Source organism: Carassius carassius, chromosome 7, assembly GCF_963082965.1.
Source record: "Carassius carassius chromosome 7, fCarCar2.1, whole genome shotgun sequence".
Lineage (NCBI taxonomy): Eukaryota > Metazoa > Chordata > Actinopteri > Cypriniformes > Cyprinidae > Carassius > Carassius carassius.
This window is the reverse complement of record NC_081761.1, coordinates 38,027,648-38,053,371: the sequence shown is the minus strand read 5'-3', so window position 1 is coordinate 38,053,371 and position 25,724 is coordinate 38,027,648. Positions and strand designations below refer to the sequence as shown.

Genomic DNA, 25,724 nt, shown 5'->3' with positions numbered 1-25,724 from the left:
TTTAATCTTTAATACTTGAGAATGTGAATTATATTGTTTGTTTTATGCTAATTATACATTAAGTCATATCAGATATGTATTTTGATTTAGAATTTAGACATTATAGAAAAATGCCACTCCATGCAGTGAGATATAACATATAATAAATAAAATATATAAATATATATAAGTTAAACATTACCTTGTCATAGTTTTTTATAATTTATACATACCTCTTAATACATAATTTACAGATAACTCTTATATATGCCAATAAAAGAAATAATCATATTAGAATAATATATTACCTTATTTATTACTTATATTAGCGCTTCCTCATTAACATATATATATAATAGGCTATATTTCATATTCTAATATTATATAATGTTGTGCGGTATCTATCACGCCCACTGAAGGCTCGCTGAAGTGAACTAATCGTGGATCATAACCTTCTCTGGAGCAGGTTATGTTCAGAGAGTGAGTTGCTATGACAACTAACATAACCTGAAAGTTACCTCCGTTTTTGGAACCGAAAGTTGAGGTTATCCATTTACTTACTCTTAAACATACCCGGTTATGTCACATAACCTGCTTTCTGGAATACCCCCCTGGTGTGTATTCAATTGCTTTTTGTTGTTTAAACAGCCCCCCCCCCCCCCCCCCATAGTTAACATATGGATAGTGGGGTAACAATTAGCACAGTCAACTCTTATTTTCTTATTTTTTTTTCTTTTGGTTCTCTTTTAAGGTTTTAATCTTTTTTTAGAAGAATGAGATTCATAACTGAACTTATAAAAACAACCATTATGTATAATAAACATGTTACTTTGTCCTTTCAGGTCATGGTCCGTTCTCTCATTTGTTTGATGGCATGTTCATCCCTGAAGTCCTGCCTGGTGAGTGTCTGAGTTTTCTCACTTCAGTGATTTCAGCTTGGCATTTAAGCAATAAATCTGAGAGCAAACTAAATATTTTGCCATTGTTAATAAGCATTGTTGTCTTTATTCAATCAGTGTAGTCATTTGTGTTTTTGTGTGTGTGTGTGTGTGTGTGTGGAGACTGGCAAATGTGTAAATGAGTCCCCAGCTAATTTTGTTACAAAAATGTTCTCCAAATACTGAGTGTTGGTTCAGGGAACATAACAAATGCCCAGTTTTCTTGACATTATAGAGCCCACTGGGCAAAGTTATGTCTAGTAGATGTCTTTTTATGTCTTTGCAGACGTTGAAAAGACGTCCACTGAGGAGCCAGAATGAACGTTTATATGACGTCTGTTTTAGATGTTCACAGAACCTCCTTACAAGGTTAAAAACTACAAAATATTTTGAACGCATCTTGTCCATATTCAAAATAAGCAAGTATTTTGTTCTTGGTGTCTGTATTGTAAAATCAAAATGTTTGGAGGATATATTAAAAAAAAAATCTAATTTCATGACCTCAGTTTCTTATGTGATGACTTTTCCGTCATCAACAAAGAACTGATAACACCTGAACTCCTTTAATTTCATCTTCATTTGCCAGTGAAACAGTGTTTGACAAACTCACAATTACAACAACCAAAGACAAGCTAACACAAGAAGTATGAGGAGCAAGATCCCAACTAAACCAAACACTGTCCACCACAATGGTGACTTCAAATGAATCAAATATCAACATTTAAACCTCTGTTAATTCTCAATAAGAGCTTATCTAGATGTCTGACAGAAATAAAGTCAATCTAATGAGTGAAGCTGTTTGTGGAGATGTTTGATCCTCCTTTGCTGAGATCTTCAGAGATTTAATGTCTTTGATTTGCAGTTGATTTTACCACATGCTCAATCATCAGTCATTTCATTATTTCATGAAGATTATTTTATTTTCTTGATTTTAGGACAAACACAGTGTCTGGAAATTACATTGAAGTAACATGACTCTTAATATAATGCATCCTGAGAGTGTTGATTTGGTCCAGAAACAGTATAAATGATGTCTAAATGAACCTTAAATGATGTTGAAAACATTTCCATTGACCACTTTTGAACTAGTTTTTAACCTTGTAAGGAGGTTCTGTGAACGTCTAAATCGGACGTACAGAAGACGTCAAAAAAAGACGTCATAAAAACTTTAATTCTGGCTCCTCAGTGGACGTCTTTTCAACATCAGCAAAGACATAAAAAGACGTCCACTGGACATAACTTTGGCCAGTGGGAGGAACATTCAACATTCTAGGAACCTTGATTTGCAACATTCCAAGAACATAAAAAAGATCCAGTTTCCTTAATGTTAGTAGAATGTTTTTGAAAGGTAAGTATGATGAAACATCCAATAATTCAAACATCTGCTGTGAACAAGCATGGGAAGAAAGAGAAATAAGAACACCATCTACATTTTCTTCAGCCACAGCCTTAGATGAACTGAAAATAAAATACTTAAATCTCTCAAGATCTAAGTCAGATCTGAGTTGGTCTATGTATGTACATTGTTAAATCTGCCTTACATGATATCTAAAATTTCTTTTCATTTCTCAGATAAGCCTTGGGAGGTAAGCATCATAACTCTTCTGTACAGATACAAATATATGATAATATACATGGCAGGCTATTTCAAAGAGAGTGAGCTACATAAAATACCAAATCAAAAATTTTATTTCATAAAACATGAATAATTTTTTATTTATTTTACTGTAATAGAAAGAAAAATGACTGTGACTGCAATTATTGTAGTACAAGTGCAAACTGGAAGCAGTAAAAGGCAGTAATGCAAAGCTGTCACAAATTCATGACTTACATGCTCTGAACATCCACCTTCAAAGTTGCTTCTTCAGAGAGCATTGACTAATAATAATAAAAAAAATATAAACTACAAAGCAAGGTTATTTAATTAATAAGGCTGTCAGAATTAAAATGTTAATTTTGCAATTAATCTTTTTCAGTTTAACCCATTAATTAAATTAAAGAAAATATTGCAGCATCATTTTTTTTTCTTTTAGACTATGTGAACATGCTATTAAGTACAATAAAACACAAAAGAGAAGTTAATTCAGGACTGGCGCTCTGTTTGTGAAGCAGCTCTCTGTGAACACAGGCATCCAGCACAAGCACGTGCACAGAAACCCTCTTCAGACAGACTGTCAGTAGTGCTTCAACATACAAAAACTAAAAAATACTATTATGTCAAAATGTGCAGTTCATAAACAGTCTTAAATGAGTTAAAAAGCCCAAATGATCATGAAGAGTTGCCGCCACAATGTTTCAATATTAAGAAAGAAAAAAAGCTTTTTAGGATTAGGCCTTTAACTATGAAAATTTATCATATGATCCTCAACAGTGGTGAACATAATTATTCATGCTGCAGTGCATTATGGGAGTCTTTCATGCATTGCAATAATTTTGTTGATTTTCACCATTGTAGAGATTCATATGCTGGTTCTTGATGTCCGTGTGTGACTGGAAAAAGGAAATAAGTTTTGGAGTTTAAATATCTGTATGTAATATATTTTATATAGTTTAAAATGTTCTATATGTTATCTTTAATCCAGGACATTTATTCTTTGCCTCCTGGAGTACCCATTTCTGCTTTTTAACTGTCGAAAAATAATAGCTTTTAGTTATACTGTTATTTTGAATGGCTGTAATTAATGACTATAATTGAGGGAAAAGAGAATTTAATAGAGACATCAGTAGCATTATTGGTATCTTAATTAGCAGGCTAGTTAATAAAAAGATGGCATTAAACTCATAAAAAAGAAAGAAAAAAACACCTTTATGTTCTCTCTACATTAATTTGGAGATTCAGTGTGAAATTGTTACAATATAATTAATCAAAATTAATTCCAGAAAAATGTGTTATTAATTAGTTATTTTTTTTTATTGATTGGCAGCACTAGTCATTTATGAGTACACTTCAATTGTACTGATGAGTTTTTATGTTGATCTTCTGAAGCATGAGCAGGCGTCTGTTGACATGTTTCGCTGCATGAAAAGAAGGAATGGACTGGCCAAAGAGATGAAATTCTATGGATTGGATTTACAGAAAGACATCAAATTCATTGAGGAATTAATTCTGAAAGGACAAAAGGATGGAAAGGTAAAATGTGTTTAAGCTGCTGTTTCAGCTTTTATCCGGATACAGTGTTAAAGTGCAAAATATTTCCCATCTTGCAGTGGTTAATGGAGGGCAGGGCTGAGGACAAATCCTTCCTGTATGAGATTGTGGCAAATAAAGTGAACGGCATTGATGTGGACAAATGGGACTATTTGGCTCGGTTAGTTGTATTTTAAAATTATATTTAAATGGTTTGAGCAGGTATTGAACAGCTGAAGATAAAGAATAAATGTGGCCCATTGTAAGTGTATTCATTTTTTATCAGTTATGGTGTTAGTGTAATTCCTCTCTTATTTTACGTGTAGAGATTGTTATTATCTTGGCATTCCATGTGGTTTTGACTCTCAGCGTCTGCTAAAATCTGCTCGAGTGTGTGAGGTGAACAGGAGGAAACACATCTGCTTCAGAGACAAGGTACCTGTTAATTCACCCGTTCATTTACACCATCAATTAAACACTTTATAACTGGCCACTTTTAAGAAACTTGGCTACATTTTGCAAGCAGTCATAATTTTGAAATAAATGGTTATTTTCTGACCTGATTTTAGCATCTGATGAACACTTTTTTGGAATAGGTGTGTCTGCTGTCAGAGATCAATGGAAACACCCACTGCAGTGATTGTCTAAAATCTTTGCATATAACAAGTATTACATGTGGAGCTCTCTCAAACTGCATTTTACTTTTACAGCTGTCCAGATTAACTCATTGTGAAAAGTGATGATTATAGCATTACATGTACACCTATTCACATTGCATGAACATTTACAGCTCTGCAGTCGTGTCTTCTGAGCACATGGCCTAATGGTTCAGACTTGTAACTGACAGAGGTGGGAAGTACAGGGGCCAAAGAGTAAAAGTCCTGCAATATTTTTGCTCCACCCATTAACTCAGCAGCTGATTTCATCAGAGGAGGAACCAAGTCATTCCTTCCAAGTCACAAAGAAGCAGAGGTGGGACAAGCAAGTCTTCAAGTCATATCCCAAGTCCTCAAAGGGTTAAAGTTAATGAGATAATTAAGTGACTAATTAAACATCTGCTGTTAACAATCAACATCACTGAAGTAAAGAGAAACACAAGAACTACAACTGTATTTAGCCACAGCCTTTAACTGAAGAAAAAAAAAATCACTATGCGACCATTATTGTGGTCAAGGTTTGCTTTAGGTAGTCTCTTGACCCTTTTACTAATTCAAAGGTATTTGATTCAAAACACTTGCAATATTGTTTTTGCAATAAATATGTATGTATTGCTAAATCAAACCTTGCAGTAACAGATGATCTTATGTTATTTCTGCTTATAACTCATTATTGAACATTATGAAATAGTCTTTATTGTTGGATTGTTGACTACCACTCAGCTTTTACTGAACTGAAGTAAAAAAATATAGAAAGACCCCAAAACAAATACTACCGCAATCCTTCAACATTGAAGGACAGAAAAAGAAAACTGTTAGTTCAGGCTTTTAGACATGCACACCTCTCACATGATCCTCAACAGTGGTGACAATTTTTCATACTGCAGTGCATGACGGGAGTTTTTTACAAATGTGTTACCCAGCATGCAACATTTTGTTGATTGTCACCACTGTTGAGAGTCATATGCTGCTTCTTTATGTCTGTGTGTGTCTAAAGAGTACTGGAGCTCAAGTTTTATATGCATTTAATATATATAAGATTCAGTCACTGTAATTATTTTGCATGCTGTAGTTTTACTGGGTTGATTATTTAAAACTCAATAGAAACAAATGTCAATTTGATTGTAACAAGACCAGGTCCCAATCACTAGTTTGTCACATATAGAGTTAACATCTTCTCTATGTATCTCATGCACTGCTACAGAAAAAGATCTAACACAATAGCCAAGGATCAAGAGGTCAACTAAAGGAAGCACTGATCTCCATTATGGTTGCATCATTTTAACAAATAAAACATCAACCTCTGATCCTCTGTAGTTCTCCATAACAGCAGGTGTTCTTCACTAGTGCATAATCATAATTTAATTATTCACTTAATTATCTCTTTAACTTTAACCCTTTGAGGACTTGGGGTATGACTTGAAGTAGGGATGGCAAGATAAAGCCTCATGAAGCATTAAGATTTACAGCCAAGTGGCTCACAAAAGGGTTAATTTCTTGAAACTTAATTTCCTCACAATACCACCTGGTGGCCAACGAGTGTAAACCAAGCAGATATATTACAGACAGAGGTGTAAAGTCCAGGGGTCAGAAAGTAAAAGTCTTGCCATATTTTTGTTCCACCCATGAACTCAGCAGGTGATTTCACTGGAGGAGGAACCAAGTCATTTCATGAAAGACACATCACTACTGTTAGTTCAAGATTTGTTTCAGCATAGCACAAATGTTTGCTGTGAAATAGTATTGCAATTGGTTAGAAGCAAATTTATCGAAGTTGCTAAAAAAATTATGGTGCCAGTTTTTTTTTTCTTTCAGTTGATTTCATCTAAGGCTGTGCTTAGTGATGGCAAGATGAGGCCTCGTGAAGCTTTAAGCTTTCCAGCAAAGAGATTCACACAAGGGTTAATTTTTGGAGGCTTAACTTGCTCAAAATAACACCTGGTGGCCAAAGAGCATACAATATGCAGATATATTACAGACAGAGGTGGATAGTCCAGGGGTCAGAAAGTAAAAGTCTTGCCATATTTTTGTTCCACCCATGAACTCAGCAGGTGATTGCACTGGAGGAGGAACCAAGTCATTTCTTTTCAAGTCACAAACTAGTCTCAAGTCAAATCCCAAGTCCTCAAAGAGATAAAGCTAATAAGATACCTAAGAGACTAATTAAATGATGATTGTACATTGGTGATGAACACCTGCTGTTATTGTGCGTTACAGAGGATCAGATGCTGATGCTGTACTTGGTTAAAATGATGCCACCATCATGGAGATCAGTGTTTGCTGCTTTGAAATCTAATGTATGTAACAAATATACATTTTTGAAACCTTTTCCCAATAAGACGCACAGACATTATGACCCAGCATATGAATCTCAACAATGGTGACAATCAACAAAATGCTTCATACTGAAGTGCATGCTGGGTAACACCATAGTAAAAACTCCCATCATGCACTGTAACATGAATAATTATTGTCACCAGTGTTGAGGATCATATGATAATATATAATAATATTTGTTTAATAGGACTTTTTTGTAGTTCAGTGAAAGCTGAACCTCATTTAACAAACCAAAGAGAGACGCCTTCATTATGTTCATTTCACTGTTTTAGAAGAAAACTTGCTATACTTTGCTACTTGCTATTTCAAGCTTTTAATTCAGCAATGTGTTAATGTTTACTATGTAACACAACTGCAAGCATTTAAATGCAAACTGCTTCAATTTGTTGAAAGGGTCAAGAGCCCAACTAAAGCAAACACTGATCTCCATGATGGTTGAATCATTTTAACCAATAAATCATCTGATCCTCTGTAATTCTCAATAACAGCAGGTGTTCATCACTAACACACAATCATCATTTAATTAGTCACTTAATTATCTCACTAACTTTAACTCTTTTAGGACTTGGGATTTAACTTGAGACTTATTTGTGACTTAGAAGGAATGAGTTGGTTCCTCGGGTGAAATCAGCTACTGAGTTCATGGGTGGAACAAAAATATGGCAGGACTTTTACTTTCTTACCCGTGGACTTTACACCTCTCTCTGTAATATATCTGCTTGTTTTACACTTGTTGGCCACCAGGTGGTATTGTGAGCAAGTTAAGTTTCCAGAAATTAACCCTTTTGTGAACCACTTCATGAGGCTTCATCTTGCCATCACTAACTTGAAGACTTGCTTGTGACTTGAAAGTCAAATCCCAAGTCATGAAAGAGTTAAAGCTAATGAGATGATAAAGTGACTAATTAAATGAAGATTGTGCATTAGTGATAAACACCTGCTCAGCCTTGGATGAAATCAATTGGAAGAAAAAAAAACAACTTTGTCACCATAATTATGGTCAGTATTTGCTTCAGTTGTGCTCTTGAGCCTTTTAAAAGTTTTGGTAAATCTGCATCTAAGCAAATGCATTATTGTTTGACAACAAACATGTGTGTGATGCAGAAACAAATCTTGATCTAGCAGGTAACGTATGCTTTTGATGACTGCATGATCTCAATTTGAAATTCTACATTATTCTCTAAAAAAGAGATATCTCATTATACAGTACCACCATAATACTTCAATATTAAGTAAAAAAAAATAAATAAATAGAGGCCTTTTAAGGATTAGGTATTTATCATATGATCCTCAACAGTGTTGACAACTAATTATTCATACTGGATTTCACTGGTATGATTATTCAAAATATAATCATATGAGAAGAAAAAAAAACACTCTTTTGAATATTATCACACTAGCACATTGTGGCTGTACACTGATCTCTTTTCTCTACAACACCACACACAGAGCTACAGAGAGAGATCTAGTACAACTAGTCAAGGGTCAAGAGCACAACTAAACCAAACACTGATCTCCATGATGGTGGCATCATTTTAACAAATAAAACATCAACATCTGAACCTCTGTAATTTACAATAACAACAGGTGTTCATCACTAATGCAAAATCATCATTTAATTAGTCACTTAATTATCTCATTAACTTTAACTCTTTGAGGACTTGGGATTTGCCTTGATACTCATTTGTGACTTGAAAGGAATGACTTGGTTCCTCCTCTGGTGAAATCAGCTGCTGAGTTCATGGATGGAACAAAAATATGGCAGGACTTTTACTTTCTGACCCCTGGACTATCCACCTCTGTCTGTAATATATCTGCATATTGTATGCTCTTTGGCCACCAGGTGTTATTTTGAGCAAGTTAAGCCTCCAAAAATTAACCCTTGTGTGAATCTCTTTGCTGGAAAGCTTAAAGCTTCACGAGGCCTCATCTTGCCATCACTAAGCACAGCCTTAGATGAAATCAACTGAAAGAAAAAAAAAACTGGCACCATAAATTTTTTAGCAACTTCGATAAATTTGCTTCTAACCAATTGCAATACTATTTCACAGCAAACATTTGTGCTATGCTGAAACAAATCTTGAACTAACAGTAGTGATGTGTCTTTCATGAACGAATCGTTCTTTTTGAAAGAATCTTTTAGGTGAACGAATCGTTCTGGATCACGTAATCTACTACCTCATATTTTTCGTTCACTGAAGTTCCTCCCTCCACAGCAGCGCGGCGCTATAAGCAGCACATGCGCAGCTCTGTGAATTGTTTCATCCTGTCAAAGAGTTACTCAACCTCGAGCCAATAGCCTTCGAGTATGACATGTGATGGAGCATGTGATTTGTTGAATGTCGTGAACGAATACGCCCTTCACTGAACCAGTTTTATATCTGGTCTGAACGAGATCTAGAGATATCATTCGTGAATGAAATGACTGACCTGGAACACATGTCGTTCGCGAATGAGTTAAGTGAACTGACACGTGTCATTCGTGGATGAGTTGAATGATTTAGTACATCTCGTTAGTGAATGAAATGACTGAATTGGTACACTTGTCTTTCGTGAATGAGTTGAATGAATGGAAAAATGTCGTTCGTGAATGAAATGAACTGGTAACTTTGCACAGCTTATCTTGTTCGTGAACAAAATTAATGAGAGTAAACTGGGTCAGTTGGCCATTTAGCATGTCAGTCTGACAAAATGCAAAGCGCAGTTATATGTACACTGTAAAACCCGACAAGTTAACTTAACTCAAACCGTTTGAGTAAACCGATGGCCTTGATTTAAACCATGTACGTTTAAAAACTTTTCAATTAAGTGATTAATTGAGTGCTGATTGAGAATTAGTGATGAACAGCTGCTGTTAACAAACAGAATCACTGAAAAGAAGAGAAACACAAGAACTACTACAACTGCCCAGCCAACATTCTATCATGGGGCCAATGTGGGCCCCATATGGGCTGTAAATATGCCATGGGTTCCATGTGGGACCTATCGGAATTAACCCATATGAATCACACATGGGGCCTGACTGGGGCTAATGTGGGGCCCAAATGGGCAACACATATAAGACCCATATTGGTCCCACTTATGACCCATCTAACAAAATAAAGGTGGAGCCTGACTGGGGCTAATGTGGGGCCCAACTGGGCAACACATATAAGACCCATATTGGTCCCACTTATGACCCATCCAACAAAATAAAGGTGGGGCCTGACTGGGGCTAATGTGGGGCCCAAATGGGCAACACATATAAGACCCATATTGGTCCCAATTATGACCCAGCCAACACAACAACTGTGGGGCCAATGTGAGCCCCATATGACTTTAAACATGGGGCCTATATGGGTTTGTCCACAGGTTCCATGTGGGCCCTGTATGAATAAGCCCATATAAATGTCATATAGAACCTAAGTGGGGCCCAACTGGGCAACATTCATAATCATACATCTGCTTGACTATTCCACTGGTCATTCATCTACAAAAAATAAATAAAATAATTACATGAAAGGTGCAATTTAAAAGTTCAGTATATCAAGTACTTTATTATAATTCAGACATTTTCAATAAAAGTTTTTGTAAAGTGTTAAACACCAACATTACCAGTTTATTTTAAAACAGGATGATACTATCGCAACAGCTGGTTTTACATAACCAAACATATGTAACATAAAAAAAAAAAAAAAAAAAAAAATATATATATATATATATATATATATATATATATATATATATATATATATATATATATATATATATATATATATATATATACAAACACATACAGTACAGACCAAAAGTTTGGACACACCTTTTCTTTATTTTCATGACTATGAAAATTGTAGAGTCACACTGAAGGCATCAAGGGCTATTTGACCAAGAAGGAGAGTGATGGGGTGCTGCGCCAGATGACCTGGCCTCCACAGTCACCGGACCTGAACCCAATCGAGATGGTTTAGGGGTGAGCTGGACCACAGACAGAAGGCAAAAGGGCCAACAAGTGCTAAGCATCTCTCGGGGTAACTCCTTCAAGATTGTTGGAAGACCATTTCAGGTGATTTATCAAGCTCATCAAGAGAATGCCAAGAGTGTGCAAAGCAGTAATCAAAGCAAAAGGTGGCTACTTTGAAGAACCTAGAATATGACATATTTTCAGTTGTTTCACACTTTTTTGTTGTGTATATAATTCCACGTGTTAATTCATAGTTTTGATGCTTTCAGTGTGAATCTACAATTTTAATAGTCATGAAAATAAAGAAAACTCTTTGAATGAGGAGGTGTGTCCAAACTTTTGGTCTGTTCTGTATATACAAAGGGGTTTAAAGTCTTATGGTGTTTAAAGCAGCGGTTTCAAACCCCTGGAGGGCCACAGCCCTGCGTATTTTAGTTCCAACCCTGTTCCAACACACATTACATCTAGTTTTCAAATAATCCTGAAGGGTTTGTTTAGCTGGATCAGGTACTTTTAATTAGGGTTGGAGCCAAGTTCTGCAGGACTGTGGTCCTCCAGAATCAGAGTTTGACATCACTGGTTTAATCAATAGAAGAGAGAGAAAAGATTTTGATATTTTGGGTGAACAATCCCTTTTTAAACACAAAAACTGTATTAAAATACTTGGTCTCAACAATTTGTATGGATGGACACGCAAAACTGATCACAGTCCTGAAGACTGCTGTGACCTGATTGCTCTCTTTCCGCCCCTGTCTCTAGCCCCAGTTAACCATTTTGAGAGTGCCTTTTCTATGTCTTTCTGGTTCACAGTCTTGGTCACTGGGTTCTTCTTCAGTCCACCTATAAAAACAAAGTTTACACATTTAATCATATAAAATGTCCAGCTTCAAACTTGGCTTACATTTTATTTTACAGTGTAGGTGTACTTATCACTACTTAGTAATGTTAATTAACAACATTTTACTTACTACAGAAGTATTAATTTCTACAATAATCCCCCCCCCCAAAAAAAAAAAAAAATTCAAAGCCTTTGAATGGTATTGCGTATAATGTTCCAAAAGCTTTTTATTTCAGATAAATTCTGATCTTTGAATCTTTATACTCATCAAAGAATCCTGAAAAAAGTATTTATCTATTTTAAATACTGATAATAATAATATTAAATGTTTCTTGAGCAGCAAATCAGCATATTAGAATGATTTCTGAAGGATCGTGTGAAAGTGAAACTAAAGAAAATTCAGCTTTTGATTTCAGCTTTGATTTCACAAATTTCACACCAGGCTGCAACCGTGTGTAGCGTGAACTCTTTAATCCATTAATACACCGCATACTCACTGCAAACAGAGTAATGTAAACCTGGCATTATGATTGTTATTGACACTTGGATGTTTTACCGAATGGTTCAATGTTATATTGAGAACTGTAGTATCTGTAAGTTTGTATTGTGAAAAATTAGTAATTAAACATTAAAAACACATTTACCACACTGTAAAACCCGACAAGTTAACTTAACTCAAACCGTTTGAGTAAACCGATTGCCTTGACTGTAACACCCGACAAGTAAACTTAACTCAAACGGTTTGAGTAAACAGATATCCTTAAGTTATGTTAACTCAAACCGTTTGAGGAAACCGATTGCCTTAAACCGTTTAAGTTGAAAAAACTAACAGTTATGAGTACTCTGAACTTAATTCAGTTGAGTTCACTGAAAGAAGATGTACATTGCAATTAAGTAATTAAGTGATTAACTAAGTGCTGATTGAGCATTAGTGATGAACAGCTGCTGTTAACAAACAGAATCACTGAAGAAAAGAGAAACACAAGAACTACTACACCAGCTCCACTTATTAATACACTGTAAAAAGTGTTTCTCTATATTTATTCAGTAAAATTGTGTCAAAAATTTACGAGCAATATTATTAATTAAATTTAACATCTTTTAATTAAGTAGAAATAATCATTCAAAATTAGTAGAATAACATGAAAAAATTAAGTAAAATTTACATAAAAATATTGATTTCATTGAACAAAAAAAGCCAATGTTATTTGTTTTTGCATCATCATTTGGTCTGAGTTGGGTGTGTCTTATCAATGGCATGTGTCCTGTGGTTGTACAATATAAGTTTAGGTGTTTCCAGCATTATCAGAGAACTTCTTAGAAACTCCTCTGATCAAAACCTTGTTAAAAAAGGAAATTGTTTTCACTTAGGCACACAGACATCAAGAATCAGCCTGAGAACCTCAACTATGGTGACCATCAAAACGCATGTTACACTTCATTCTGGGAGCAACCAATCAAAACTCATTTATGGCTCCCATCATGCTTTGCGGCATGAATAAATTATGAGCAACAGTTCTATAGTAGTTTGTTGTGTGATTCTTACAGTTCGTCTGAATATGCTGATTGTCACCATTCTTGAGATTCATATGCTGGTTCTTGATGTCACTGTCTGCCAAAAGAAAGTCCCCCTCTCTCTGTTTTAAACAGAATCCTTAAACTCTAGATTACACTGAAAATTCCATTTTTTTTGTTGAATCTCAGGGCTTCTATAATGAATGTTATTTTATCTCAGAGATCAGACTCTGAATGAATTCAGATATTCAGGTAAAACAAAGATTATGTAATAGCATAACCAACACTACCTGATCATTTTTATTCTTAGTTTGTCTAGCTGTTACAACTGAGTTACAACAGCAATACAAAATGTAAAATTAAAACATCAAGGGTCAAGAGTACAACTAAAGCAAACACTGACTACTATAATGGTAACCAATAATTTACCCTTTGATTCTGTTTGTGAACTTTAGGTGTCTTCAATAACTCTGTTTTGGGGGCCTTAAGACACAGCCTTTTGAACATGATGCCTGTATCATATTTATGTAAGCAACAAAAATGTGAATTTGTAAAAAGGCTGATGTCATGTGCATGCATATAATGTTTCATGATCGCCAACTACTGGCCTGGCATGCATACCATAGTATTCTTTAGCATAGTGTTTTTTGTTTTTTTGTCCAATGAAATCAATATTTTTGAGTAAATTTTACTTAATTTTTTCATGTTATTCTACTTATTTTTAATGATTATTTCTACTTAATTAAAATGTGTTAAATTTAATTAATAATATTGCTTGTAAATTTTTGACACAATTTTACTGAATAAATATAGAGAAACACTTTTTACAGTGTAACCAGGCTGACTTTATTTCTGTCAGACGTCTACAGAAGATCTTATTGAGAATGAACTAAGGTTTAGATGTTGATTTATTGTTTCATTTGAAGTAACCATGTTAGAGATCAGTGTTTGCTTTAGTTGAGTTCTTGACCCTTGACTTGAGAATCACCTGGCTGAAGTTTGCAGATTGAGGTGGGGCTGCACCTGGGGCAATATTGCATGTGCAGCCCCGCCCGATACCTACTATGATTGGTCCAATTGTGTTTCATAGACTTACATGATAGGTGAGTGTAGTAGTTGGTGTAGGACGGAAAATGCTGTTTAAAAAGTTAAAAACGCTGTACAGTTTTATAAAGCTTTCATAATGCACAAAAGAAGAAAAAAAAACATTTGCCTTTAACTCGCCATGTCCCTGAAATGATTGTTTTGTTAAATTAGGCTGATCTTTAGGCTAACATACGAATATAGCAAATTAATTGGATTGGTTATCCACAGTAAGACGATCAGGTCGTCAGATAGAAGAATGAATTATGAATTAAATAATTTTAGAAAATTTCATTATTTCATATCATCAGAGTATGAGAAAGGAAAATGAAAGGGGTGTATCATTACTGTTTTAATTTATATAGCATGACAAGACAATTATTGTTACATATAATTATCCGTCATGCAGTTGATAAATGACACTGCAATAGTCTAATGTGTCTGCCAATTCAATTTTTATGAAACTTTTAATTTTCTTTACTACATGGCAAAACATAGACTTTTCTCCCCTTTTATTTCAGGAAAATATGCTGCTCCTCGTTATTTGAAAGTGAAGAAATCGATAAACTTTTATTTCTATCGGCCAGTGATGATTCTGAAAGGACATACCTGTAAACGGTTGCTATAGTAACGAACACAATTTCATGATCATGTGCTCTTATCTTAGTCTCACAGCCACTGTCAAAAATTGAGAAAAACTTTATAAAGTATCATCTATTTATATTAAATTGGTATCTTCTCCGATATACATTTTGTGACCATTGAGCTGATTCTTTTCAATCACCTGCAATGATTCGGGACATTTTACGTTTAATGTGGCTTAATGCATTAAAACAGTGTTTTTAAAGACGAAACTCAGTAAACATTTTTAATAACACATTGTATTTACAGACAAGCAGGTTATGGGTGGAAATTAAACACTTTGTGTTCGTATTCTCTGCTCATATCAGCTTGTCTGTGAATAGAATGCTTTATTATTCATTTGTTTACTGAGTTTGGTCTTTTTAAAACACTGTTTTAATGCATAAAGCCATGTACTTTCACGTTAAGCATGCTTTTAGAATGTCCCAATTATTCATTTGTGAATTAATCTGGTCAAGAAGAGTAAACTTGTAGCAGCTAACATCTCTTATCATCGCCTCAATCTGCAGGCTGCAGCCAGGTGTACTTGCTTGACTTTTGTCTCCGTTTATTTTTCTCTGATTGTTGTAACCATGTGTTTATGAGACATGTTTGTTATAACTCAAAATCATAGAGAGAATGTTATCAGATATTGGTTGTTATACAGCATTTTGTTGATGACAATCATGAATTATGGAGTTGTTCAGAGTCAAAAAAAAATCTGACTAAACATAGGTTCTATAATTAGTTCGGAAGACTGCAATGAAAAACATTCAAAGAGACAGTGGTTCTATCATAATCAGTCAAAATGACTTTACAATTATCTTGTGCATATACATCTGTTTTCTATACCAGAAATTAGTCACACACAGACATCAATAATCAGCATATGAACCTCAACAATGGTGACCCTAAAAAAAAAACATGCTTTAATGCATGCTGGGAGCCATGGATGAGTTTTGTACTACAATAGTAACAAGCATGCATTGCAGCATCTTTATATTAACTGATTATCACAGAACCACTGGCTCTTAGAATCACTTTAGCTATAATCAATCCAACTAATTACACAACCCTTGTTTCATCAGAGATTAGACTCCAAGCAGTTCAATAATTGATGATTATCTTCACCAATACATGATATAACAACTAACACCTAGGTACAGGTTAGGAAAAAAAATGTTTGCCTGAAAACGCTATAAGTAGCCTTGGATAAAAGCAGTCTTTGTGTTTTTGTGTAACACTTGATGATACTTTTTCTGGGCTTTTGATTTAGAATAACCAATTTAATCATTATATAAAATTTTACAATAAAACTTATTGTCATTAATGTTTTATTCTTTTCAAATTCTTATCAACATTTTATTTGAACACTTTTTATGAAAGTTCTAGTCCCTGCCTCTCTGTTTCTCTCACAGGTGGCAGATAACATTTATGGCATGTTTCACACCAGATACACTCTTCATCGTCAGGCTCTTCAGCACAAGATCGGCTACATCATTGACGTCAAGTGGGTTTTGTGTGAAAGAGAACATTTATTATATTATATTCAATCTTCTGTGCGCATTATTACATTTCCCCAGATTTTACTGCATTTTGCATGTGTTTTTCTTTGTAAATTAGGATTAAGGATGCTCTGGTACAAGCTAATGACAGTGTATACTGCAAGATCTCAGATGCCATAGATGACATGCTAGAGTACACCAAACTCACAGGTCAGAGAAAGCATGGGTACAGATCAAGATAAATTATTATTTAAATGATTCATACTTTTGTTTTAAATTGCCGGTTAATATTAATGTCATATAATGCTGGGTCTATATACATGTTATGATTTTTTTTTGCTGAAAGGTAAAATTCAATGAGCCATTTCCCCTCTCTTTTAACAGATCACATCTTCGATCGGATCCTGAACCAGTCAGAGTCAAATCCAGATCTGGCTGAAGCCCGAAGCATTCTGCAGGACGTTGTCAACAGACGGCTGCCAAAGTTTGTGGGAGAGGCTCGACTGAATGAAGATAAATTAAAGGTACCCTACTGGCCCAATAAAACAGATTTACTTTGTGCAAAAGTTGATAAAAAAAACTATAAAATTAAATTAAATGCAAGCAGTTAATGTGTTACAACTGACCCCTTGGTGGGGACAATTGTAACAGTGTTTGGGGGCAATTGTAGCAAAGAAAAAAACTCATATTATCTCAAATTAAAATGCCAGGCATCATTTGCATTCAAAAAGCAGAAGTCTAATTCTATTTTTGCAGAAGACTAGGTGACTATTCTAGTGGTAACCATAATAGATTTTGATCATTTAAATATATATTATACTCAAATACATTAATCAGCTGATGAGTCAAGAACTGTCTTTAACCAAACTTTAATGACATTTTACAAGATAGACATATTAACAGAATAACCTAATGAGATCCTGTGGAGATAATATCCATACTTTTTTGTTGTTGTAGTTTTTTTTATTTTTTATTTTAAGATTAAAATGCAACAGTGTTTAATGTTTAACACTAATCATTTTAAAATGTAGTTTTACATTTAAATATGTTTATATTCTAACAGAATAGTATTTCAACACAGACAAACAAGGTACTCAGTTTGCAGCCATGAGAAAATCTCATATACTAGCTTGCCACACTTACATTAGTATACTAATTAGTATATTAGTATAGTTTGTTCATGTTATTTTAATTTTTTATATATATAAATAACCTAGAGATAAAATGTACATTTAAATTCACAGTCATCTTTAAAATAAATAAATAAATATATATATATATATATATATATATATATATATATATATATATATATATATATATATATATATATATATATATATATTACAATGCATAATTGTATTTGTAATAAATGTCATAACGTATCTTACTGGGTAACTCTTTTTCCTTAAAGGAAAAGCTGACAAAGCATTGGGAGGAAAAGGTCAATAACCCTAATCTGGATCCTGAGGACAAAATATTTTGTGTAAGGAATTTAAACAGAATTGTGTAGTTAAGTCAAATTAATATGTGTAAATATGCGATTTCTTACAAGTCATTCACTTTAATGGCGTGTCACTGACACTGTGGAGTGATGATCACTGAAGACTTATAGATTCATGTCAGTTTATTGGCATATGACACACCACACATATAACTGAAGCACATAGTGTTCGTTTGTGCATCATAAAATTAACATTTAATTACAATTTTGTAGTTGGAGCTCCCTGAATGGTGTTTTTATATTATTTAAAGATCATTAAATATCATTCAAATATGTTTGAATTTTTAAAATTGTCTATAGTATTTCATGTATGATTGATATTGTAATTCTTGTTAGAAAAAAATGCTGAAGTGCTTGAAAGACCATCCTGAGGAAGCCTTCAAGAACGCAGTGTATCAGGTACTGATCTCTCTTAGCTCAGAAATGAATGAGACTGAAAGATTAGTTTGATTTAAATGACCGTAAAATTTACTTTATGTTTATATGTGTAATTCATTATTAGTTAAAATATATATTTTTATGTCGTGTCCAGACCGTTTGAGTTGCTTGATATATTATTATTGAATATATATTATAAGAAATGTTATTGAAGTTAAAAAGCCTCAAATATCCTATGATTAATTTATATTACTTTAAGTGTGCTTGCATAAGATTGACTGCTTTTAAACAATTTAGAAAATACTGCTGCTCAGTTTGGGAGATCAGTCTGATGAAGCCTTCAAGATTAAGGTAGTCAATCAATTTCTCATTTGTCTCAGACATTTATGGTTCAAAATAGTCATTTCAATTACACATTTCTTAAGCAATTGTTGGTTATTCAATTATCTACTATCCATACTTGAATAAACAAATGACATTTACTTTAGCTGTAAATTGCTATTTTGTTTTATATTAAGATGTCTTTTTATTTGATATTCACACGCATAATGTGGCAGTTTTTTTTTCAGATTAATATTTAGTTTTTTTACTCATTTCATATTTATTGTGGTATTTGCAAATGACTGATCCTTAATTTCTTTAGGAAATACAAAATGACAGCTTGAAAGCCCAGCCTGTTAAAGCCTTCAAGATTCAAGTGTATAAGGTACTCTTTTTCGTATAGCACATACATTTTATTTGTTCAGGATTCACAGATGAATAGAAAGCTCAAAACAATAGCATTTATTTGAAACATAAATTATTTGTAACATTATAAATGTTTTTACTTTCACTTTTGATCAATTTAATGCTAATGAATGCTTAATAAATGTATTAATTTAAAAATATATCTTGCTGACCTCATACTTTTGAACCCGAGTGTACATTTTCCTTCTCAATGTTTTCTTTCTTTTTTTTTCTCTTTTTTTTTTTTTTGCTTTTCATGTATTGTGATAGAAATTACTGAAGGATCTCTGGGTTAATATGCTGTTGGGAAAAAAACTGAAGGCAACAGACTTTGAAATTTATGTATGTTTAAACAGTTATTATTATTATTTTAAATGTCAGTTTTGTACTGCTCATCTTTTTACAGTTTGTATCTGTCCTGTCTGAAAACGCTTCTCATTCAGGTTCTTGAGATGGGTTTTGGTGAAGTGGGCAAAGAGCCTATTGCTAATGTTCATTTCTACAGCAAGAGTGACCTGAAAACAGCTTTCAAGATGAAGAAGTACCAGGTGAGAAATCTGACTCATCTCCAATATTATCATAATAAACTACAACTAGTATTCATGATTATGATTCTCTTGAGCATTAGATTGTCTGCTTAATTAAGTTGATAGCTAGATACACTGTAAAACCCGACAAGTAAACTTAACTCAAACGGTTTGAGTAAACAGATATCCTTTAAAACCTGACAAGTTATGTTAACTCAAACCGTTTGAGGAAACCGATTGCCTTAAACCGTTTAAGTTGAAAAAAACTCACAGTTATGAGTACTCTGAACTTAATTCAGTTGAGTTCACTGAAAGAAGATATACATTGCAATTAAGTAATTAAGTGATTAATTGAGTGATAATTGAGTTTAGTGATGAACACCTGCTGTTAACAAACAGAATCACTGAAGAAAAGAGAGAAAGGAAATACAGCTGACTTCAGACACAGCCTCACTCAAACCTGACAAGTTATGTTAACTCAAACCGTTTGAGGAAACCGATTGCCTTAAACCATTTAAGTTGAAAAAACTAACAGTTATGAGTACTCTGAACTTAATTCAGTTGAGTTCACTGAAAGAAGATGTACATTGCAATTAAGTAATTAAGTGATTAACTAAGTGCTGATTGTTAATTAGTGATGAACAGCTGCTGTTAACAAACAGAATCACTGAAGAAAAGAGAAACACAAGAACTACTACAACTGACTTCAGACACAGCCTTAGATGAAATCAACTGAAATAAAATACATAAAATCTCTCAAGATCTGATTAAACAACCCCACAAACAGCATAACCAGCTCCACTTATTAATAACCAGACTGACTTTATTTCTGTCAGACGTCTACAGAAGATCTTATTGAGAATGAACTAAGGTTTAGATGTTGATTTATTGTTTCATTTGAAGTAAACATGTTAGAGATCAGTGTTTGCTTTAGTTGGGCTCTTGACCCTTGATTTCTGTCTTTGTGTTGTCTCTGGCTGTTATAACCGTGTGTTTCTAAAACACATTTGTTGTAACTCAAAAGCCCAGAAGAAATACCTTCAGGTGTTAACCTGTACCAACGTGTAGGTTGTTATACTTTACATAGGTGATGATAATTATTCATTATTATTCACAATCATTGATACGTACGGAGTCTAATCTCTGATGAAATAGTTGTTGTGTAATTCATAGACGTGGTTCTAGTAAAAATGACACTAAGAATATAAAAATGACTTTCTAAACATTTTGTAGACATAATTTTTTCTTCTATGCCAGTAGATGATCAAACACAGAGATTAATAATCAGAACATGAACCTCTACAATGGTGATGGAAAAAAACATGCTGCAATGCATGCTGGGTAATATTGAAGTACAGAACTCATCCATGGCTCCCAGCATGCTCTGCAGCATTTTTTTTTATGGTCACCATTGTTGAGGTTCATATTCTGATTATTGATGTCTTTGTGTGACTGTTTGACATTATAGGAGACCACACCAATTGAAAATTTGTTCAGATTAATTGATTATCACAGAACCACTTGCTCTTTGAATCACTATTACTATAATCAATCAAATTACACAACACCTATTTCATCAGAGATTAGACTCTGTACTGTTCAATAATTGATGATTATCATCACCAATATAAAGTATAACAACCTACACCTAGGTACAGGTTAACACCTGATGGCATTTCTTCTGGGCTTTTGAATTATAACAAATGTGTTTTAGAAACACACGGTTATAACAGCCAGAGAAAAGACTAAGACAGATATCAAGGGTCAAGAACCCAACTAAAGCAAACACTGATCTCTAACATGGTTACTTCAAATGAAACAAATCAACATCTAAAACTTAGTTCAATATCAATAAGATCTTCTGTAGACGTCTGACAGAAATAAAGTCAGTCTGGTTATTTATAAGTGCAGCTGGTGATGCTGTTTGTGGGGTTGTTTAATCAGATCTTGAGAGATTTAATGCATTTTATTTCAGTTGATTTCATCTAAGGCTGTGTCTGAAGTCAGTTGTAGTAGTTCTTGTGTTTCTCTTTTCTTCAGTGATTCTGTTTGTTAACAGCAGCTGTTCATCACTTATTCTCAATCAGCACTTAGTAAATCACATAATTACTTGAATGCAAAGTTTTAAAACTTACATGGTTTAAATCAAGGCAATCTGTTTACTCAAACGGTTTGAGTTAAGTTTACTTGTCGGGTTTTACAGTGAAGATAGATAGATAGATAGATAGATAGATATATAGATATATAGATAGATAGATAGATGGATGGATGGATGGATGGATGGATGGATGGATGGATGGATGGATGGATGGATGGATGGATGGATAGATAGATAGATAGATAGATAGATATATAGATAGATAGATACCAGAGTTCATCTCTGGGTAAGTGAAAGCATGATTCCTGGTTTGAGAAAGAATGCTTAACAGGTTGAGTTTAGATTATCTTTTCCTTGCAGGTGTCCAGCCTCAAACCAGAGAAGTTTCACGAATTTCTTGTGAGGGTCTATTATGATCCTGAGGATCAGAAGCATCAGAAGAAGGTCCAGCAGAAAGCTCAGAAGTACTTTCATGAGTGGTGCAAAGACAATGAAAACACATTCATTGATTTCGGGCATGATGCAGGTAATTTAGGAAATTTTGCTGCTACAGTCATGGCCAGTTGGCACCCTTGGTAAATGTGATCAAAGGTGGATGTGAAAATTAATCTGTGTTGTTAATCCTTTTGTTCCTTTATTTGAAAAATCTAACCTTTCATTGGATAATAAGAATTTAAAATGGGGGGAAATATCTTTATGAAATGTTTTTTTTTTTTCAGCCCTCTCGCGGCTGTAGATGGTAATGTTTTCTCTTGGTTTATGTCAAATTAATTTTGATAAATAAGTCACACCTGACTTTTAGTCGCAGGACCAGCCAAACTATGAAAAAAAAGTGTGACTTTTACGGTACTCATTGGACTCGTTACGATACTCGTTGGACACGATTTTTGCCCCCCTCCCCCCCCCCTCCCCTAGAAATTCTTATGAGTAAAATATCTCTGAAGTATATGCCCATGCATGTTCACAATTTTGAGCACTCCAGCGTGATTATAAACATGAATTTATCCAGCCATTGCTACCTGTTTCACAAAATATAAAGAGGAGGGAAAACAAAGCCCAAATTCTCTTAATCATCCATCACAATGAGAAAAACCAAAGAATATATTTCTGATGTGCAGCAAAATATAATTGAGTTTCACAAATTGGTGAAGTGGCTTTAAGAAAAGAGCTAGAGCAGTGAAAATCCCTATTTCCACCATCAGGGCAATAATTAAGAATTTCCAATCACCATAAAATGTTACAAAACTGCCTGGAAGAGGATTAAGAAGCTGGGAATCTGAAGGGTCTGGAGTGATTCTGGATGAAGGAATGGTCTCCGATCTCTTGTCAGATGTTCTCTTTTTTTGTCTGTCACTATTGTTATAGTTTCCCAGATAATACTGATCATTAGTATTATTATTAGTATTGTTGTTGTTGTTGTTGTTGTTTTGTTACTATTGTTATATGCCTTTTCATAGGTGAAGAAGATGATGTTGATGAAGAAGAGGAGTATGAGGAAACTTCTACAAGCAAGGTAACAAATAAAAATGAAACTACCCAGCTAGATTTTTTTTGTTCTAAAAATGTACTAAGAACATTACCATGGATTGTTCTAGCAATGTTTTTAGCAGGTAGTTTTACTTTTGTTCTCATAATGTTCTCTCAAAAGATAGGATAACGTTCTCTAAAAACATTCCACAAATGTTTATTAATAACATTATTAGAACATTATCCCCTTACATTCTTATTAAGATTTTAGCAGATGCCTTGGCTTGTTTAAAAGTAATAGTTTGGTTTGATGTCACCATAATGGTGGTAAGTGTTGGCTTTATTTGTGCAATTTGACACTTGATTTGTAAGTGTTGTTCTTTAGCTGCTGTAATCTTTATTATGGCAAAAACAGTAAGAGAACATGAAGTTAGGCGACACTGATTACTTGTTAATGATTAATACATAGTCACATATGTGGTCTGGATACCTGTTGTCACCCAATCTAATCTATGGTACTAGTTACATACTGTTTGTACTACAAAAGGAAAGTTCTAATATCAGCAAGTAACCAACATCACCTGTGTTTCAAATCACACCCTACACCCTCATTCAGTATTACCTACATGAGTTTACTAATACAGTCAACCTGACAGAGAGAATGAACACTAATGAGTGAATTCAGACACTGATGAACAGCTGCTGTTAACTAGCAGTATCACTGAAGAAAAAAGAAACAAGACACACACAAGAACTACAACTGACTTCAGCCACAGCCTCAGATGAAAATAGCTGTTTCTCTTTGCAATAATTTACTAGACTGACTTCAACTGTTGTGATAATAGCAACTAAATAGTAATTAGATGTAGAAATATGACTGAATCACATTTTCTTTCTTTTAATATTATTAATATTGAACAATAACAAAAAGAGCATAAGTATAGTTTGCTTTGAAATATTGCTTGCTTCAGTATCTGCAACACTCAAAGAGAGAGATGAACAATCAGCATATGAATCTCAACAATGGTGACAATCAAAAGGGTCAGTATGCAATTAATGAAGTGAAGTGACATTCAGCCAAGTATGGTGACCCATACTCAGAATTTGTGCTCTGCATTTAACCCATCCGAAATGCACACACACAGAGCAGTGAACACACACACACACTGTGAGCACACACCCGGAGCAGTGGGCAGCCATTTATGCTGCAGCGCCCGGGGAGCAGTTGGGGGTTCGATGCCTTGCTCAAGGGCACCTAAGTCGTGGTATTGAAGGTGGAGAGAGAACTGTACATGCACTCCCCCCACCCACAATTCCTGCCGGCCCGGGACTCGAACTCACAACCTTTCGATTGGGAGTCCGACTCTCTAACCATTAGGCCACGACTTCCCTGCTGGGTACCAGCACAGGATAAAACTCATCCATGACTCCCAGCATGCATTGCGGCATGAATAAATTATGGCGCTGAATTGTTCACTTATTTTCTTGAATTCTTATGTGCTTATAATTTTGCTTTTGTATTAAGTTTTAGTAGCATGTTTTGCGATGTTCAGAACTGATCTATTTATTTTGTGGATTGTCACCATTGTTGTGATTCATACGCTGATTCTTGATATTGTCTATTGTGCAACCAGTGAAATTAAGCTGATGGTAGTGCCGTAACATCTCTACATTTTTCATTTTTTACTTTAGAGCAGAATGTTTAAACATTAAAGCATTAATAAAACATTTATATGTCTGACCTCATACTGCGTTTGTGAATTGTGACAAGCAACTGTGATACAGCTGTTTTAGAGATGAAAGAAAACCCTGCAGCCTTGATGAAGTTACTGTAGACATTCCATGGCAGGGTATCTGGAAGCTTTAGAAAGTAGATGCTAATACATTTTTTCGGAATTTACATTTACATTTTGCAGCATTTGTTTGTTTGTTTATAAGAAAACATGAGTGGGTGAGAGGGTCAGTCTGTTATTGTAAATAGTCTTTGCTGTGATTCATGCCACTAATCCTCAGATTCTCCTCATTTCCAGTTTAAACTTATTGTCAGGTTTTTTTTACAACGCTGTTGCACAGAAAGTATAATTTTGAAAAATACAAATGATATAACTTTTTTCACATCTCAACAATACATTTATGCTGTGCATTTTTTCGGGATGTTTGGTACTTTTGTTACATATTGTCCATATAATACCTCAACTACACTATCAGTGATCATATGAAACATTACAGTTTTCTTCAAAAAAATCTTCAGTGATTATCTAAATTAAGTATACGTAAGTTGTTCCAGGATATTGATCAAGGTGTGAATGGCAAAATGCTGCTGGTTGGAAAACAAAAGATTTAACTACAGTTTTAGCACTGAAGTGTTTTGATTATATCACTGTAAAACCCGACAAGTAACTTAACTCAAACCATTTGAGTAAACAGATTGCCTTAAACCATTTAAGTAATCTGAACTTAATTCAGTTGAGTTCACTGAAAG

At 34.2% G+C, this 25,724-nt stretch overlaps 1 protein-coding gene across 1 annotated transcript in view; it reads left to right on the top strand.

The window, feature by feature from the left end:
* LOC132144290 (deoxynucleoside triphosphate triphosphohydrolase SAMHD1-like) overlaps positions 1 to 25,724 on the top strand; it is a 54,155-nt gene that overhangs the window by 10,274 nt on the left and 18,157 nt on the right. Inside the window, exons 5-11 of the mRNA XM_059555069.1 lie at positions 822 to 878; positions 2,490 to 2,503; positions 3,904 to 4,047; positions 4,125 to 4,225; positions 4,371 to 4,479; positions 16,456 to 16,547; positions 16,661 to 16,752. Of these exons, the coding sequence (XP_059411052.1) occupies positions 822 to 878; positions 2,490 to 2,503; positions 3,904 to 4,047; positions 4,125 to 4,225; positions 4,371 to 4,479; positions 16,456 to 16,547; positions 16,661 to 16,752 (609 nt within the window). The remainder of the gene's footprint in view (positions 1 to 821; positions 879 to 2,489; positions 2,504 to 3,903; positions 4,048 to 4,124; positions 4,226 to 4,370; positions 4,480 to 16,455; positions 16,548 to 16,660; positions 16,753 to 25,724) is intronic.